Source organism: Seriola lalandi, unplaced genomic scaffold (assembly GCF_002814215.2).
Source record: "Seriola lalandi dorsalis isolate HSWRI2012SDOR001 ecotype SW California unplaced genomic scaffold, Sedor1 jcf7180002054520, whole genome shotgun sequence".
Taxonomy (NCBI): Eukaryota; Metazoa; Chordata; class Actinopteri; order Carangiformes; family Carangidae; genus Seriola; species Seriola lalandi.
The window spans coordinates 998,773-1,015,782 of NW_019525073.1; the positions used below are offsets into that span (position 1 = coordinate 998,773).

The window sequence follows — 17,010 nt, forward strand, 5'->3', positions numbered from 1 at the left end:
GAGAGAGCAGATCTGCTGCCTGATGCTGGGATCAAGGACTTTGACTGAGCACACGCTGATCATCCCATCACACGTGAAGAAGAAAACATTTATTCTTTGATTCATGAATTACACTTGATGACAATATATATGAAGAAATTGTTTTCTTTTTTTCTTTCTAGCAATTTTATTGAGCCACAATCTAAAATGTGGCAGATGAAATCCGTCTATTTTGAAATGATCATTTAGTTGGACGTTTATTTATACATCATGATTTTTTAAATTAAATTTTGCATGATCAAAATGATGATCATTTAGCAAAACAATGTAAGATATCACAAAACAGTGCAGTCCATTCATGTCATTTAAAATAAACTCAAGACAGTAATCCTGCTGCTGCCCAGATGTAGCAGAGTCTTTGGACACGTGCCGCCTTGTAGTCAGTGTGAGTAACAAGCTGAGCTCAGTTTCCCACACCGACTCCCTGAGCAGTGGTCAATGAACAACAAAGGGACTTCAGTGACAGATGCTGGCAGTGTGTTGTTATGGAAACAGAGCCTGACATCACCAACCATCTGGAGGGAAAGGATCCCATTGGCTAAAACTGACACTTTGTAAAATTCTAAATTATGGTGCAAAGTCTCTGATAAAGTATCAAACATGTGACTTGACATCTCTCATTTCAAATTTCCAGTCATGATCATGTCTCTTTATTGATCATCAGTTGGATCAAAATATCAGCTCCATGGAGGATTACTTTGCGGCCAGTGGAGTGGATGCCATTCACCACCTCTGCCTTCACAGTTTTCCCACACTCCACTCCCACATAAAATCTGCAAACATTGCACCCACAGGCTGTCCTCCTCATGTCTAGAGACTTATTGTCATGGTTTGCCCTGACAGACAATTTATGTTTAAATTAGTTTTGTGTGATTGAAACTTTTGGTTTTTGTTCCTGAGTTCACCTGTGTAGCGTACATACCTGACCTGGCATCAGTCACAAGCCATTAAGGAAGTTCATTGTAAGGACATGCAGAGTTACGGACACACAATCGTCACTTCGCGACTCTTCCCACCATCAAACTATCAAATTGATAGGAAACAGAGACAAAGGGCCTTTGTCTCACAAACGGAACATCCTTTTAGCATGTCAGATAAACACAGAACCAGACCAAAGGTCAAAGGGTCAACTCCAGAGGATTAACCAATGGACACCAGACAACTGGAGAATATAGGCAAAATCTCCAGTTTGTAACAATAAGACTTTGTCTAATGATATTTGATTGTTTCTTGTATAGGACAAGTAACAACAAAAGGACTGATTAACACTCAGGTGTGAATCCTGGCCTGTCTGTGCCATGCATGAACACACACACGCACACACACACTAACCTCCCTTCCTCTGTCCCTCTCTAGATAAGAGTCATAAACTACAACCCACATCCCAATCCTGGGTAGTGACCAGCAGAACACTCTTCACAGACACAGATCTAAGGAAGAATGTAAAATTAACTATCTAACTGTTCTCTAACTCATGAGATGTTCCTATGCAATAGTTTAACCCCAAACTTCTATCCCATAAAATGTTTGAAATGTAGCATGTAGATTTTAAGACAATGTCCGTCATGTGACCATACTGTCAGCATCCTTCACATGAGGTAACACACTACATGACATCCAGAATGTCCATATTATTATTATTACAGTCAAAGAACTGCTGTGTAATCCACATGTATAGACTTTTAACTTTGGGAAATGTTTATATTGTTGTTTGATCAATTAACCACTTGTATCATGATTAATTCCAGGTTTGAAGGATGTAATATGAAATCAACACTCCTATTACTCCTCTCTGCCATTATTAGTGCAAGTAGTTTTATATGTTATTTCATTTAATGTTTTGTGGTCATGGTGGAAGACAGATGTGCGAGTTTATAAGTAAACTCTAGAATTAAATTATTCCAAAGTTCAGTGGAAAATTACTCTCTTCTCCAAGTGGAAACACAGGAAAAGATGGGTGGTGCCCATGAAACATGCGCCCGCCCCCAGGGGATAAAACAGTCGTGAACAATTCACACACGTTAGAAACTCTGCAAGATGCTAAGAAGGAAGAAGATGCTAGAAGCTGAGAACTTTGCTCAAAGCTCAGAGTCCCGGCTCAAAGCCTCTGTAGCCACGTAAACTCTTAGCTCTAAGCTGCTCGCCACAAACTCATGGCTCTTAGTCATTTTTGCGCTTTTCACGTCCTTTATTTTTCTTTGCCACAAGCTCCAAGTAACATCATTTTTGTGTACATGTGCAATCTTTTATTTTTATAAGGCAAGTCAAGACCAACTGAACCAAAGCAACAGAAGTGCCTCAGAGTAATTTTGTAACTTTTAAATCATCATCAAGTTTTCCTTTTTGAAGATTTTGACAACTTTAGAGTCGTCTGGTCAACGCCAGTCTCCTCTAAAGTTATCCAGCCAAAGTGAAGAGCATTAGAGTTTATTTCACATCAACCCACAAGAGACGCCAGCAGATAACATCTCTGCACGACCGCCTGCAGAGAAGCTGAGGTTCCAGCCAAGGGTCTTCAGCTACAGCGCAACTCACAGTAGGCCGGTTTTAACACTCTGCTCATGACTGGGTTGATGTCGAAATATAGCAATATTTAATCATCAAACCTAATTCGTAGATGTAGCATCATTAGCTGTATAGCCATAGTGTATAGCCATAACATATTCTCTCCCACCATTGCTAACTCATCACACTGCTCATTTCATTATTATTTTCATCTTTATGATTATTACACCTTGCATTTACTCTGTAGATAGTAGTTTAGTTAATAAACTCCTGTATTTACACCCAGTTGTTGTCCTGTTGTGTTCTTTTGACGTAGAGACTGGAGATCCATTGAATCGAGAAGTCATGGCTTCCAATATGAGATTGATAAATTTGGCAATGAAGTAATTCATTGTTGTCCTCCCAGAGGACTGGTGCTCCATTTCAACGAGAGTAAATTCTAAATATGGCGTTAACGCTATACCTGGGTTCTGTTTTTTTAGTTCTGCTTGGGTTGTGAGTTTGGTTTTCTTTAATTAAAATAACCCTTTTTTTCCTACCAAACCCTTTTGCATTTTGGTCCTTAGTTTCTCATATCTGACACTTATATCATGCCTCCCTGTCCTCCACTTTTACTCAATGCATCACATGTCAAACCAGAGATAACAGTGATACTTGACACTGGTATGCTAATGGAAAGAGGGCATACAACTCATCACAAGCAGAGAGAAATGGTTAAGTTATGTGGATGACTACACTCCATACCCATATAGTCTCAAATTTGGGTCCAAATGATTTTGAACTTGTAAAGTGATGTTCACAAATAATTCCAATGTTTTTAGCAGCAAATCAACATCTGTAAAACGGTAAAATAAATCTCCTTGACAAATTCAAGTTTGTGCAGATTCTAGTCTATATAGGGTCGGGGGAAGTAAGTTTGCAGTAGTATGTAGGAGGGAAGTAAGTCGGGGGAAGTAAGTAGGAGGGAAATAAGTCGGGGGAAGTAAGTTGCCTCCCCCATCAGTTAGCTTGCAGGTTAGCCTGATTTTGAAAATCCCTAGTTTGACACAAACTACCTGTTACTGTGTGCTACAGGTAATTAGTGACACTTTGTGCAGCACTCCACAAAATCTCCTTCATAGATGTTAATAAATCCTTAATAAATGTATTCCGGTACAGGATTGGATGCATTTTTTTGGTCTCACACATATTTAAAGAGGTCAAGTGGTCAACCAGTCCATTTGTTAAGTCTTCTTTTTGAAGTTCTACCTAAAAATACAAAGTAGGCCTATTGTTGTTCTTAGGAATGGAATTTAAGTCATCTGTAAAGCATTCATTTATTAACTATTATAAAGCCTTTATAAGGGGTGTGTTATTAAAAAGTACCACATGTTGTTTTTCTTGTTATGAACGGTTGCCTGACTGAGCGGAAATGCAATTTCACACCAAACTATGTAGCGGAATTTGCACTGCTGCACTTGCATAAACACAACATTAAACACACCGGTCCAGCTGCTTTCGGTGGGTTTGTTTTTTCTGGTAAGGAACTATATTGCTCATCAATGATGTGGTTTTGTGGATTCTTCTGTGGCTTCTTTTTATAGTAAAAATAAAAACTCCCTCTGCACCAATCTATGGTTAGTTTTTTTCAAACCCATAGATTATATATGATATATGTATATAATCAAACTACTAGGACTTCCTCTAAGTGCACAGGACATTCAGACAGAGACATTCAGACAAGCTTCACCAGATACTATCAAACATTAGGCAGATAGGAAGCACAATGAATGTGGGTGAAGTGATCTACACACTGGTGGAGGTGCTCATTGCTGTCAGCTGCTGTTTGGGTAATTTGTTGGTTATTCTGGCTCTGTGGACCAGTAAGAGCATTCAACTGCCCACCTTCTGCCTGATTGTCTCTCTGGCTGTTGCTGACTTTATGGTTGGCTGTGTAGCCATACCGTTGGCTGTGCTGGTGGACGGACGAGTGAAGACTTCATTTCATGGCTGTCTCTTCATCAGCTGCATGGTCATCCTGTTGACCTTAGTCTCAATTTTGTGTCTGGTGGCTATTGCAGTGGACCGTTACCTCCGGGTGTATATCCCTCTCAGGTAAGATTATTGAGACAATGCTTGCTGAGATAAAAGTAAAGTTGCACTGGTAGGGTAAGGAATTCAGTTTCCTATGCTAAATACATGTAGTGGTGGTACTGTGAGGTGTTTTGGACAATGAATAAGGCAAAAAGCTTTTGTTTACTTGCACTTTTTATATAGCTTGCACTAAATTTTATAATTCTTACTCAAATTTTGTTATACTATTTTTAATTTATTTTGTGTCAGTGTAGTTGGAAACACAAATACATAGGGAACTCTTGATGATACCTATAACTAGTGTTTTTCTCTGTAGGTACAAAAGGACTGTGACACAGAGACATTCATGGCTTGCAGTAACAGCATGTTGGTTTGTTGCAATACCTCTAAGCTTTGCTCCCATGCTTGGATGGTACAACGGTGAAGCCTTGTCTAATTCAGTCAACTCTACCATCATCTGCCACTTCATAACTGTGATCCCCATGTCATACCTGGTGTACTTCAGCTTTTTTCTCTGCAGTTTGACACCTCTGATGGTGATGATTGTATTGTATGGCTTTGTATTCTGTACCATACGAGGGAACCTTAGAGAGAAACCAGGTAGCGGTGCCCAGAAACAATCTCTGAACTACCTAAGGAAAGAGAAGCAGCTGGCAGGATCTCTGTCCCTGGTATTGGCTCTTTTTGCACTGTGCTGGTTCCCTCTCCACATAATGAACTGCATTGTTTACTTTAATGGGCCGAATTATGTACCAGAGATAGCATTCTATGTGGGCATCCTGCTTTCTCATGCTAACTCAGCTGTAAACCCAGTTGTGTATGCGTTCAAAATACAGAAGATCAGGGCTGCATACCTGAAGCTCTGGAGACGGTATATCGCATGCAGAGAAGAAAATCAAGCATCTCACACAAGCCAGACGACAGACAACAATCCCATCAGTACCATTAACAGTGTGGCCAAAAATGAATGACAGCAGATTTGATTCATGACTATACAGCCACATTGTTTACCACAAGCATTAATACAACCTTTGCTTTGAGTCAGAGATGACTAATCACAATCTTACTGAGCTGTCTCACGCTTTATTTTAGAGACAGAGACATACTGTACTTTTATAGGTGTGTGGTTAGCAGTGTGACACTGTTTTTTTCACTTTAAAAATACCTGCTGAGCGCTATTGTTTGTATTTTTTTCTTGATGCACAAGATGATCAATGTTTTCAGCTGACTCAGTAAAATGGCAAACACATGTACTTCCCAAAACGTGTTCTATTAAAGATGTATTTTCTAGTCTCCCAGGAAGTGAATTTCTGTAACATATTAAAACAACAACAACAACAACAAACACAATTGATGTAATTTTAACTAGATTTGCACAGGTTTTGTTGTAGCCAGCTGTAAGGTTGTATTTGTGTTGCATGTTGGTAACTTTGGTTTAAGGATGTCAAGAATGTGAACTTTAGGTAGGCTGCTGACCTTTGGGGGAGCAGGAGATAACGGGGTCTGTCAAACGTCAAGGGTTTTATGGTTATATTGGTGTTTAGAAGATTATCTACATCCTGGCAGAGATTTAGTGATGCAGGTACTTCCAGGAGGATGTAAGCAATAAAAGTGAAACATTGAGAGAAAGGTTTTGAGGTTAAACAGATGATAATTACCAGGCCCTGATCAAGTTAGGATATAAGAAGCTCAAGTTCTGTCATTCAGTGAGAGACTTGGTGTACCCAGCACCAGATCTGTCCTTTGTGCACAAATAAACCAGCCAAACTGAAGCGTTAACTTGTTGGTCTGATTTGTACACTTTTCCATCTCTCGGTCACAAGAAATCAAGTTTTCAGTTGGCGTCACAAAACAGCGGCGGAGTCGGCAAACAGGTGAGCAAAAGTTTTATTTTTCTTCATTGACTTATGAAGTTTTGCTCCTTGTTTTGCCCTCTCTGTGAAGAATTAGATGTAATTCAAGGAAAACAATATGGGCCCAATGCAAGCTTAAAAAGGCGACTGCCTAAAGATGGCTGGAAAGTATTTCTAGGGGTCATAGGGGAATTTTCCCTTTTTACAGGGTTTTTCGCCCCTATTTGCATTGAGGAATTTGATATGTTATGAATGTGATATCAAATGTTATTTCTTATGATTATATGTTTGTTATTGAATAGATGTTTATCAACATGTAACCTCAGCCCCTGCAGAAAAAAAGGGGATATAAAAAGGGAGGATTGTAAGGTTGTATTTGTGTTGCAGAAAGAAAATCAAGAAATCAAGAAGAAATCATCTTTTCACCAGCAAATATAGAAAAATTAGGATATAAAACATCTAATATGTGCTGATATCTACTTCTTTTCAAAAACTAAAACAAATGATGCATGTTTAATAGCTACAATCATCTCCCAAAATGTATTACTTTACAGCAAAAATTGGTTAGAAACATAAGAGTGGTGTTAGTGCCAGTAATACATTAAATTATTTCAAGTTCGTGCAGAAAACAATGACCATCAACCGATTAAATGAGAAAGTTAAATGAGATCATTTCCACTTGTGGTTTTCTCCACCGGGGTACAAATACTCTCTAAACTCTCTAAAACTTGCCCCAAAAATATTTACAGCAGGTATTCAAGGCCTGATTATTTTTTTATTTAATGTTCATTTGTATATGGACAGTATATATCATGAATCCACATACAACAGCACTTGCAGCCCATTGCCCTCTGAAATACATAAATCTGAAAAATAAAATACATATTATACAACATTTAGTTCTGACCAAGTAAGTACAACAGCACTGGGACTTTTAACCACGTGTATCACTCCGCTTCACAGGCGTTCTATTAATCAGCGTTACATTAACGCTATCGTTATCTATATTAGAACTTTGTAGGGATGAATATATTTCCAGAAATAATATTTGACTTAAATGATGTAAGGTCGTCAGAAAAGGATGAAGGGAGGAAGCCTAGATACTTCGGCGCACTTAAGCGGCGAGTTAAGGTGTAGGCAAAGTAGCAAGCTAGTGTGCACTGTGCAGGTAAGGAAAATGTTTATATGTTGCTTAGCAACAGTGCAGTACCAGTCCAGTTGCGGAACTATTTGTTTTGGCGTTGCCAAAAAAAATGATGAAATAAACAAACAGATCATCTGTTGTTGCTAATTTAACTATTACGGCACTCGTATAACCTTTGTATAAAAGCAATATCACACTCGAGGTCGTGATGTTATACTAATTATCAGCACAGCTGTGATATGGCTGATATTAAACCATATTCCTGCACTGTATTATCACAAAGATATTAATAGAAACATCCGTCAATGCCATGCATGCCACTGCAGGTGCAAAAATTATGTTGCAGTTGTCACTTTCTGCATTAAATCCTGCATGTTTATGAATAAATCTGTAATTTAGGTCCATCCCCTGATAACACTGAGTTTTTTTTCTGTATGTTAATGGATGAATTAGTCTGCCTCTTTGGGTTACACCCAACTACATCCGGTGTCACGGATCATGGAGGCTGGCTTTTCTGGACATCAGTGGGACATATGTGGGAGTCACAGTCGTTTCCCCCAGGATCATTAACGCTGCACCACAGACTCTGTGAGCGGCCTCATGTCTAATTACTTCTCCCTTGAACTTCGACCCGGCATAAAAATAAAACGGAAAGATCAGGTCGTCGATCTGTTGACGTCTCCGCTGTAAAGTGAACTTTCAAACGGGTTCACAGTATTTCATATGAGCCGCTACAGTTGGACTGAGCTGTTCGTGGACAAGGACCGTTTTCTGCAAGTTGTCTTGAGTAATGTAAGAAAGCGCAAGTTTTCCTTAAAACGTGAAATCATAATGTAGCTAGCAGGAAAAAACTCCTTCATGCAGTATTTAAGCTGTTCTGCAGCGAGTTAAATTAGTAGTACAGCGTTACAGGTAAGTTTATGGCTCACACGTGAACTGGTTTATATAAGGCCTCTACCAAAGTTGATTTGAGTTGAATTTCTTGCAATGATTAGTCAACTGTAGAAACTTACACTAAGAGGAATCATGACAAACATGATGTTGACTTGTTACTGGTCACGATATGAAGACTTGACTGCTGCAGGGTGTCTGCAGGTCTTACGAAAGGCTTAAGTTCAGTTTCCTAATAAAAACGGCCTTTAAAAATAGGATTGAAAAGCCTTAAATTCCATTTACAACTATATTATAGCCTCCCACGGCAACGTTACTTATAAATGTGAAATTGAAAACAAACTGTCTGGAAAATCAGCCGTGCGACTGTTCAGGCCTCTGATGTTATGTAAAACCAATATGTGGACCTTAAATAAATTGTTAATCCTTCCATCCATTTTCTGCTGCTTATCCAGGTCCAGGTCATGTTTAATGATTACTTATTAGGAATTATCGTTAGCCTATATACATTGGGGAAGTAGTGACAAAAATGTGATATAAGTATCAATACATTTATGCACTTAAATATTCCTAAGCAGTAGGCCTATCATCCCCTCTGGTTTTCATAGCTGTTTATCATTCTTTGGTCCTTCAGATATTAAATTACATTCGGTGTGGTATTAAAATGCCTTAAAAAGTCTTAAGTTTAACTTGGCGAGCTCTGCAGAAACCCTGTACTGAAACAGTTCAGACTAGCACAGGAGACTGGTTATAACGCTGTAAAAGAACTAATTATCGTCTGTACAGTTTTCCTGCAGTTTTCATAGTTAATATTTGAAAGATGATCATGTGATGGAAAATCACTTATGGATGACCTGGCCTTGGCTTTTATCTCTCAGACGCTGCAGAAAGCAAAAAAACAAACCAAAAAAAAAACAAACAAGGATCTGTGTTTCAGTGTCATACATTACCTCAGCCAAAACCTTTCACATATAAAACAAAAATCTCAGTAACTCCCTATAAAAACAAGGGAGGAGGTGCAAACCAGAGTCTGCTATTGCACGTGTCAAAAATACTACTGAGTACTAGAAAAAAAAAAAAAGGCACACTAATATGTTAAAATGGAAAAAGCTTTTATCAGGGTGGTTACATCAATGATAAACACTCCAATAACTTATTGGGTTAGATAAATTACAGTTAAATGCATTAATTACATTGGATTTGATTGGAATCAATCATTAGTCACACAGAATATTTAGCAATGACAGTATGTGATCATCAAAATATAAATTCTGTGGATAATTATACTGAATTCTTGCATAGCCCTATAACTATACTTTGAATTAATAATGCCTAATGAAACATTATTACTGATGCCATCTTGTACATTTTTTATAGCCAAGTTTTTAGGCGAGTGTCCATCTTAAATGGTGATTACACAAATGGATGTGATACACAATAGATGCTCCTCAAGTGTGTGGAGTTGCTGCTCTGACAGTAAACTGAATATGTTTGGGTTTATGACTGATTGTCGACTAAAACTAATTTACATCATTTTTCAACATTTCATAGATAAAAAGATTAATTGAAAAAATAATCAGCAGGTAAACTGAATAATTAGTTGTACCCTTAAAGAGCTTATACTTAGGGATTTACCTCCATTGCAACAAAAATTTCTCATGATTCTTCTTTTAATTTCTTCTTTTAAAGTCCCCTCTGGCCATGAAGCTGGAAATCCGACGGTACCGTCCCTCAGACAAGGACACGGTGTTCACTCTGTTCAGCATCGGCATCAAGGAGCACATCCGTCCATGTTTTCACAAAGCCATGACCAGCCCTCTCTACCTCGCCATCACCCTGGCTCTGTGTGTTGCTGGATACCTCCTCAGCTCTGTGTTAGGGGCTGTGGTGTTACCAGCAGTTTGGGTAGGCTTTGTCTACTACTGCTCTTATAAGCTATATGCCGACTATGTCAGGGAGAGACTCCGGACAGACATGCAGGACATCCCTGGGAACTATCTGAGCAGACCGGATGACTGTTTCTGGGTGGTTGAGGCTGAAGTTGATGGGAGAGTGCAGATCATGGGTATGGTGGCTGTGATGGCCAAACAAAGTGGGAAAGAAAAGTACGGCGAACTGTTCAGAATGATCATCTCTCCACTGTGCAGAAGGATGGGCCTGGGCTTCAGGATGGCTCAGATCGTGGTCGACTTCTGTAAGGAACGAGGCTTCTCCAAGGTGGTGCTGGAGACCAGCTCCACCCAGACGGCTGCCGTGGCCCTATACGAGAAACTGGGGTTCTGCCACATCCTCTCACACACCAAAACAGAGGCTCCCTTGTGGGTTGTAACACTGGCCAAAGTCACAGTTTTAAGAATGGAAAAAAAATTGTAGGCCTGAAATAACCCTGATCAGCCACTGTGACGTTCCTGTTCTGTTCCTCTTTATCAGCGATTTAAGCTTTTGCAGTGATAATACTTTACCGAAACTATTATTAGTAAGCTATGTCTCACACACACACACACACATAAGTTTTAAAATGTGTTTCACTTGTACTGTATGGACGACCTATTCGTTGGTCTCAAACATGACACATTGCTGCTCTTCTAAGTTTATTGGATCAAGAGTCAAGATTCACCAGATAGTTATTGTTGTTCAAAAGTTTTAGGCAGGTGTGAAAAAATGCTGTAAACTAAGAATGCTTTCAAAAATGGAAGTGTTAACAGTTTATTTTCATCAATTAACAAAATGCAGTGAATGAACAGAAGAAAAATCTAAATCAAATCAATATTTGGTGTGACCACCCTTTGCCTTCAAAACAGCATCAATTCTTCTAGGTAAACTGGCACACAGTTTTTGAAGGAACTTGGCCGGTATGTTGTTCCAAACATCTTGGAGAACAAACCACAGATCTTCTGTGGATGTAGGCTTCCTCAAATCCTTATGTCTCTTCATGCAATCCCAGACAGACTCGATGTTGAGATCAAAACATCAAAAATGAAATTTCTGCTTTGAAATCTTTGTCTGGGAGAGACCTTGCTGATGCAGTATAACAACCTTGTGTCTTGTTGCTGTGCTCAGTGTTGCCATGGTGTATGACCTGTGACATGAAACTGTCTTCTACAACCTCACCTTGATAGTGTAGAGTTCGGCTGCTCCTCACCCAGTTTAAAGCCTCCTACACAGCTGTTTCTGTTTCAGTTAATGACTGGGTTTCAACCTACATGTTCAAATTGATGATCATTAGCACCTGTTTGGTATAATTGGTTGATCGTACACCTGACTATAATCCTACAAAATCCCTGACTTTGTGCAAGTGTACCTATAAGAATTGATGCTGGTTTGAAGGCAAAGGGTAGTAATACCAAATATTGATTTGATTTAGATTTTTCTTTTGTTCGCTCACTTTGTATTTTGTAAATTGATAAAAATAAACTATTATTATTTATATTTTTGAAAGCATTCTTAGTTTACAGCATTTTTTCACACCTGCTTTAAACTTTCGCACAGTACTGTGTATGTATATATATATATATATATATATATATATATATATATATTTATACTTTTTTTTTTTTCAACTGATTTTAATTTCACAAATGATACAGAGAACATTCCACTGTTTTGCACACAAAAACATGCAAGAAATAAACCCATTCTCAAAGGTTTTACCTGGCTGTGTGTTTCTCCCACCTAAACAGGCGCAACACGACTAATAGAAAGGTCGGAGAGATGTGAGGCGAACAGCCACATAGTCCTGAGAGGAGGTGTAATCCAGTAAAATATGAAAACACCTGTGTGGGTGAATCATGAGTGTGTAGGATCGTCACAGCTTTATTTCTTATCACCATTAAATCAACGGCTCATTCAAACGCACCCCTCGTTCTGCCGGCAAATTATACACAATATATAGTGAGTAGTGAGTGAACTGTAATGCCATAGTATAATGATTATATAGTAAATTTTGCATATGGATGCCAGTGGTCATGATAGTATGTGTTTTTAAAATAGGCCTTTTTCATAGACATAAAGTACGTTACCAAGTTTATAGACAGGGTTGTGGATTGTAGATGAAACAGTAGAGGGCATCATTTATCTAAGTAACACTGAAGCGCTTCTCTGTGTGCAAATCAATAGTATCTACAATGTCGTGTTCTCAGTATTTACAGTACATGAATATGAGTCATTCAAAATATCTGTAATATATATGTGAATATTATTATAGTAAGTATCAAAGCAAAGTAACAAACGTGCATTTACTCAAATACATTATTCCATTACATTTAGCTATTCTTTTTTTTTTAAAAAGGTAATTTAGTATTAACAGAAACAGAAACATATTTTATGATCTGCAAAGGCCCTGCAGGAAATTCCAAATTTTGTAGCTCATAATGTTGTGTTGGGTGGTAATTTGAATAGGCACCGTGTAGTCGGTGTGTTTTTTTTTAACTCACAATGTGTAGAGTCTTCCTTTTATTTTTGCAGTAGGCCTGTCATTCACATTATTCTGCTGCAGTAAGTTTTTGTTTGCTTAAAAATGAGACAATCCTGATGAAAACCGCTGTGGTCCATTTTGCTTCAGCCCCTTTATCTATGTGCCAGATCTGTGGGATCTCTGAGTATGTTTGCATGCACCCTACTATCCTGGTTTTGAGGCTTTTATTGAGTGTGTTTTTTTAATTTTTTTATTTGTTTTCATCATATTAGAAATGTGAGGGGTACTCAGAACATAAAGAGACTTGGATTGGTTTCTGGTTGCCAGGTCTTTGCTGCATTTACCACCAATTTGATAAAATGTATCCTCCATGTGACCTTTGTATTCAAAGGCATGGACAACAATGAATGGCAATGATAAGATATAAGGCAACATCAAAATATGTGCAAAAATGTAAAACAGAAAACAGAATTAAACTTGTAAGATCAAATTATAAAATAAAAGAAACATAGAATATTAAGTCCACTAAGAGCAAAAAAAGGCTATTGAAAACATGCATGTCTTGTGTTTTGTCTTAAAAGTGTCAATGGGGGTTGAACATTTCATTGATTATCTAAGAGGCCTAGAATAGAGGAGTGACAGAATTGTTTAGGGGTGCCAACCCAAGTATGGCTTTAAAAACAAATACAAGAACCATGAAACTGAGCCTGTTTTTGACAGCCAGTGCAGACGCTGCACTGGCTGAAGAGTATGGAGTAAAAAGTACAGTATTCCCCTCTGACATGTAGTGGAGGAGAAGTTTATAATAGCACAAAATGGAAATATGGAATTAAATGGAAGTAAAGTACAAGTAAGTTGAAGTTGTACTTAAGTAGAGTACTTGAGTAAATGTACAGTACTTCAGCTGAAGTGGTCCTGTTTGCATATTTGGGTTTGTGAATCTGACAAATATGATCCAGGTTCACAGTGCACATGTGCCACTGTGGCTTTTTTTGATTCTACCACTAGGTGGTGCCAAAGTTTTCAAATCTTACACACAATGTGCTGTAAACACGTGATTAAACATTCTACTTGGAGTGACCTTAAAATAAAACTTTTCTTGAAAAGAATTTGACAAGAAATGACATGAATTAATATTGATGGGGAATTTGAGGCACTGTGTGGAGAGTTCTCATGTTCCTCTCATCTGTACGTGGGATCGTGCTCCATGTGTTTCATCCGACAGGTCATAGAGTCCACCTCAGGTGAATGAATGCCTGAATGTGTCCCATGTAGAGGCAGGACTGTACATGTCAGTATATCTGATTGGTTTGCTTGTAAGGCAAAGAACTCTCAGAAAAAGCTTTGTGATATTTCATTTTAAGCCACTGTGAGCTTTTACACACAAGGATGCTTTGTTAAACATGTCAATTTATATTCTAGGAGAGGCCCTTTGGCAGTCATAGGGGCTGACGTACATGTGATGTCCATATATAGCAAGAAAGCTCAAATGAATCAGAATCAGTATTTTAACAGGCTTCCCACTATGCATTGTTTGAGAATTCAAACTCTCCTGAGACATGGCAGACATGATGGAAACTTTCTGTGCATCTTTAATACATGTTAAAATAAGTCATAGTTCTCTCTTTTCATAATCAGGAAAACAATGTTAATAAAAGTTTGTATCGAATTCAACTTAATATCTTAAGTTTATTCAACTTATTGTCTCAAGTTCAGTAAGAGAAGAAAACAATAAAATACCACAACCTTTTTTTTCTTTTAGACTGTAAGAGGTGATGCTGGTGCTTATTTTGAGGCTGCTGTAGTTTTACCCGGTTGGTTAGGATCTACAAATGAACACTGTTCCTCTAATGCAGTCGTTAATATGTGTTTAATATATTTTTGAACATATTAATAATTTCCATGACTTTGGGACTTTGCAGTTTTAGTGAGTGATGCAATTCAGACAGGAATCAAGACTACAAAGGCAGCAGAGGATAGTTTGCAGTCTGCCACTTTATACGTCTATTGCTGCTCTACTGCTTAAGAATTAAGGATCCACCTCAACCAGCTAAAACATTAAAACATGTCTCTTTCTTTCTTCATTTTAAATTTTGGTACATTTTGCTGATTTTGCTGATAAAAATTCTGTACCTTTAAAACAAGGAACATGGATGCAATTCAAACGAAATTCTTTCTCAGTGGTGGAAAGTAACTCAGTACATTTACTTAAATGTTGCATCTTTTTTTTCAATCAATATAAACCATAATATAATAATAAAATACTGACAAGGGGCAGTGAGTGCTGATGTGTACATTTTGCTGATAATTCTTCTGCACTTTTACTTAAGTAACATTTTGAATACAGGACTTTTACTTATTTAGTATTTTTATACTGTGGCATTGCAACTTTTAAGGAAACAAATTATCTGAATATTTCTTCTGCTGCCGCCTTTACTCACCAAGATGTTGTTTTTTGTAACCTTTGCAGAACATTTCCAGATCAGTTCATTTTTTGGGGAAAACAAGTGACCCACACCTAAGTGCCCCATGGGCTATAACTGGGAAGCACGCACACACACATACCTATCCCATGTGTGTTTTTGTGCCGACAGTCAACCAGCAGACCAGTCAACAACTCACTCAGCAGGATAGAGGGCCGTTGGCTCCATTGAAACATAACTATGCCACAGTATATTACCTTATTTACTACCATATGGAAAAAATCGCAATGGATCCAATCAGGCTTGTAATAAATGTTTTATCTGTAGTTCCCACTGAAGATTTAATGTTGTTGTTTTCACTTTAAAGGCCCTGTAAACTTATTTTTCTCAATCAGCCTTTTAGTATTTATAATGGGATCCTCCACGAACACGCTATTTTCTGCTTAGGTTTGACAGTTTTGTTGTTTTCACATGAAGGATTTCTTTTTTTTATTTCTTTTCTCTGAGCTTTTTTCACAGGTTAGACTCGGGCAGGGCTCGTGTAGAAAAACCTGATGTCGCATGTGCTACATCTGCAAACCATCAGGATTACATATATTTTCTGAGTTTGTAAGTGCTACTCATGAATATTTAATGCTATAGAGAAATATTTGAATAATAATCAATATTTTCATAATACCACAGTGTATCCCTTGGCCTCATTATCTCAGAGATTCACCTCTATGCGTGAAGCTAACTGTTCCAGGCTATGGATGGTTGCTTTACCAGGATGCACAGCTACATGAGAGATTTATCCCCGAGTTTCCCCAACCAACTCCTTCCAGGACAAATGCTTACACCGGGGCCAATCACAATTATGTAACGCTACTGCGAAATAAGAAGCTATAGCTAGCAGCTTGTTATCTTAGCTTAACAGCACCTCTAAATCTCATTAATAAACACATTATATCGCATTTGCTTGATCTGTATAAAACTGCATATAGGTGTAAAAGTGTTATGTTGACACAGCCAGGTTATCTGGTTTCCCCCGCTACATTTTTACTGTACAAGGTGTCAAACTTCGGTCAGCAAATAAACAATTTAGCATGTTTCCAAAAATCTTGAACGATACCTTTAAATCAAGCCAACATACCCGTGGAAATGCAGAAAATTGCAAAATGAGGTTTTCCCAATTTAGTTAAATTTCTTCAGGAACGTGTTTTCATAAATGTATGTATTTTAATATAATAATATTTTTTCAACCAATTTTATTTGTTTTATAATACATTAATGGAATGTTATAACATGTTTAGTCCACTTTCTTCACAGAGGCAGAAATCTCCACCTTGATAACAAGTTTCCACAACCCCATTCTTCCCATCCCTGTACCCACAAAACCAACACATGACACTTGTTTTGAGTTCATCTCTACACACATTTCAGGTGAATGACACTTGGCAGCTCTCCAAAGCAAAGAGTGTGATTGAGAAACCAAAGGTAAAGTTACTCCTGCCTGTGTTATAACACTTGGCAGTGTTTTTGTGTGCTCTATCTGTCCGTCAAAGGCTCTGAGTTCAACACTTGTGAAAAAGCCAAACAAGATGGCAATACTGAATCTGTGTCAGTTGTTGAAGAGGCTGAGGGGACAAACATATCAAGGTTTGTGCTGTTGAAGGCCTTGAGAGTCAA

At 38.0% G+C, this 17,010-nt stretch overlaps 2 protein-coding genes across 3 annotated transcripts; both read left to right on the top strand.

Moving 5' to 3' along the window:
- Positions 1 to 4,182: 4,182 nt before the first annotated feature.
- LOC111660653 (adenosine receptor A1-like) lies at positions 4,183 to 6,389 on the top strand. Its single transcript, XM_023414007.2, has 2 exons — positions 4,183 to 4,638; positions 4,934 to 6,389. The coding sequence occupies exons 1-2, from the start codon at positions 4,310 to 4,312 to the stop codon at positions 5,586 to 5,588; spliced, it is 984 nt and encodes a 327-aa protein (XP_023269775.1). The 5' UTR covers positions 4,183 to 4,309; the 3' UTR covers positions 5,589 to 6,389.
- A 1,732-nt stretch (positions 6,390 to 8,121) lies between these two features.
- nat8l2 (N-acetyltransferase 8-like 2) lies at positions 8,122 to 12,152 on the top strand. Of its 2 annotated transcripts, none has more exons than XM_023414033.2 (2): positions 8,122 to 8,526; positions 10,195 to 12,152. In XM_023414033.2, the coding sequence occupies exon 2, from the start codon at positions 10,207 to 10,209 to the stop codon at positions 10,876 to 10,878; it is 672 nt and encodes a 223-aa protein (XP_023269801.1). In that variant the 5' UTR covers positions 8,122 to 8,526; positions 10,195 to 10,206; the 3' UTR covers positions 10,879 to 12,152. The 2 variants fall into 2 exon arrangements, with proteins under 2 accessions (XP_023269801.1, XP_023269800.1); XM_023414032.2 differs by having other exon boundaries at positions 8,123 to 8,406.
- Positions 12,153 to 17,010: the final 4,858 nt, after the last annotated feature.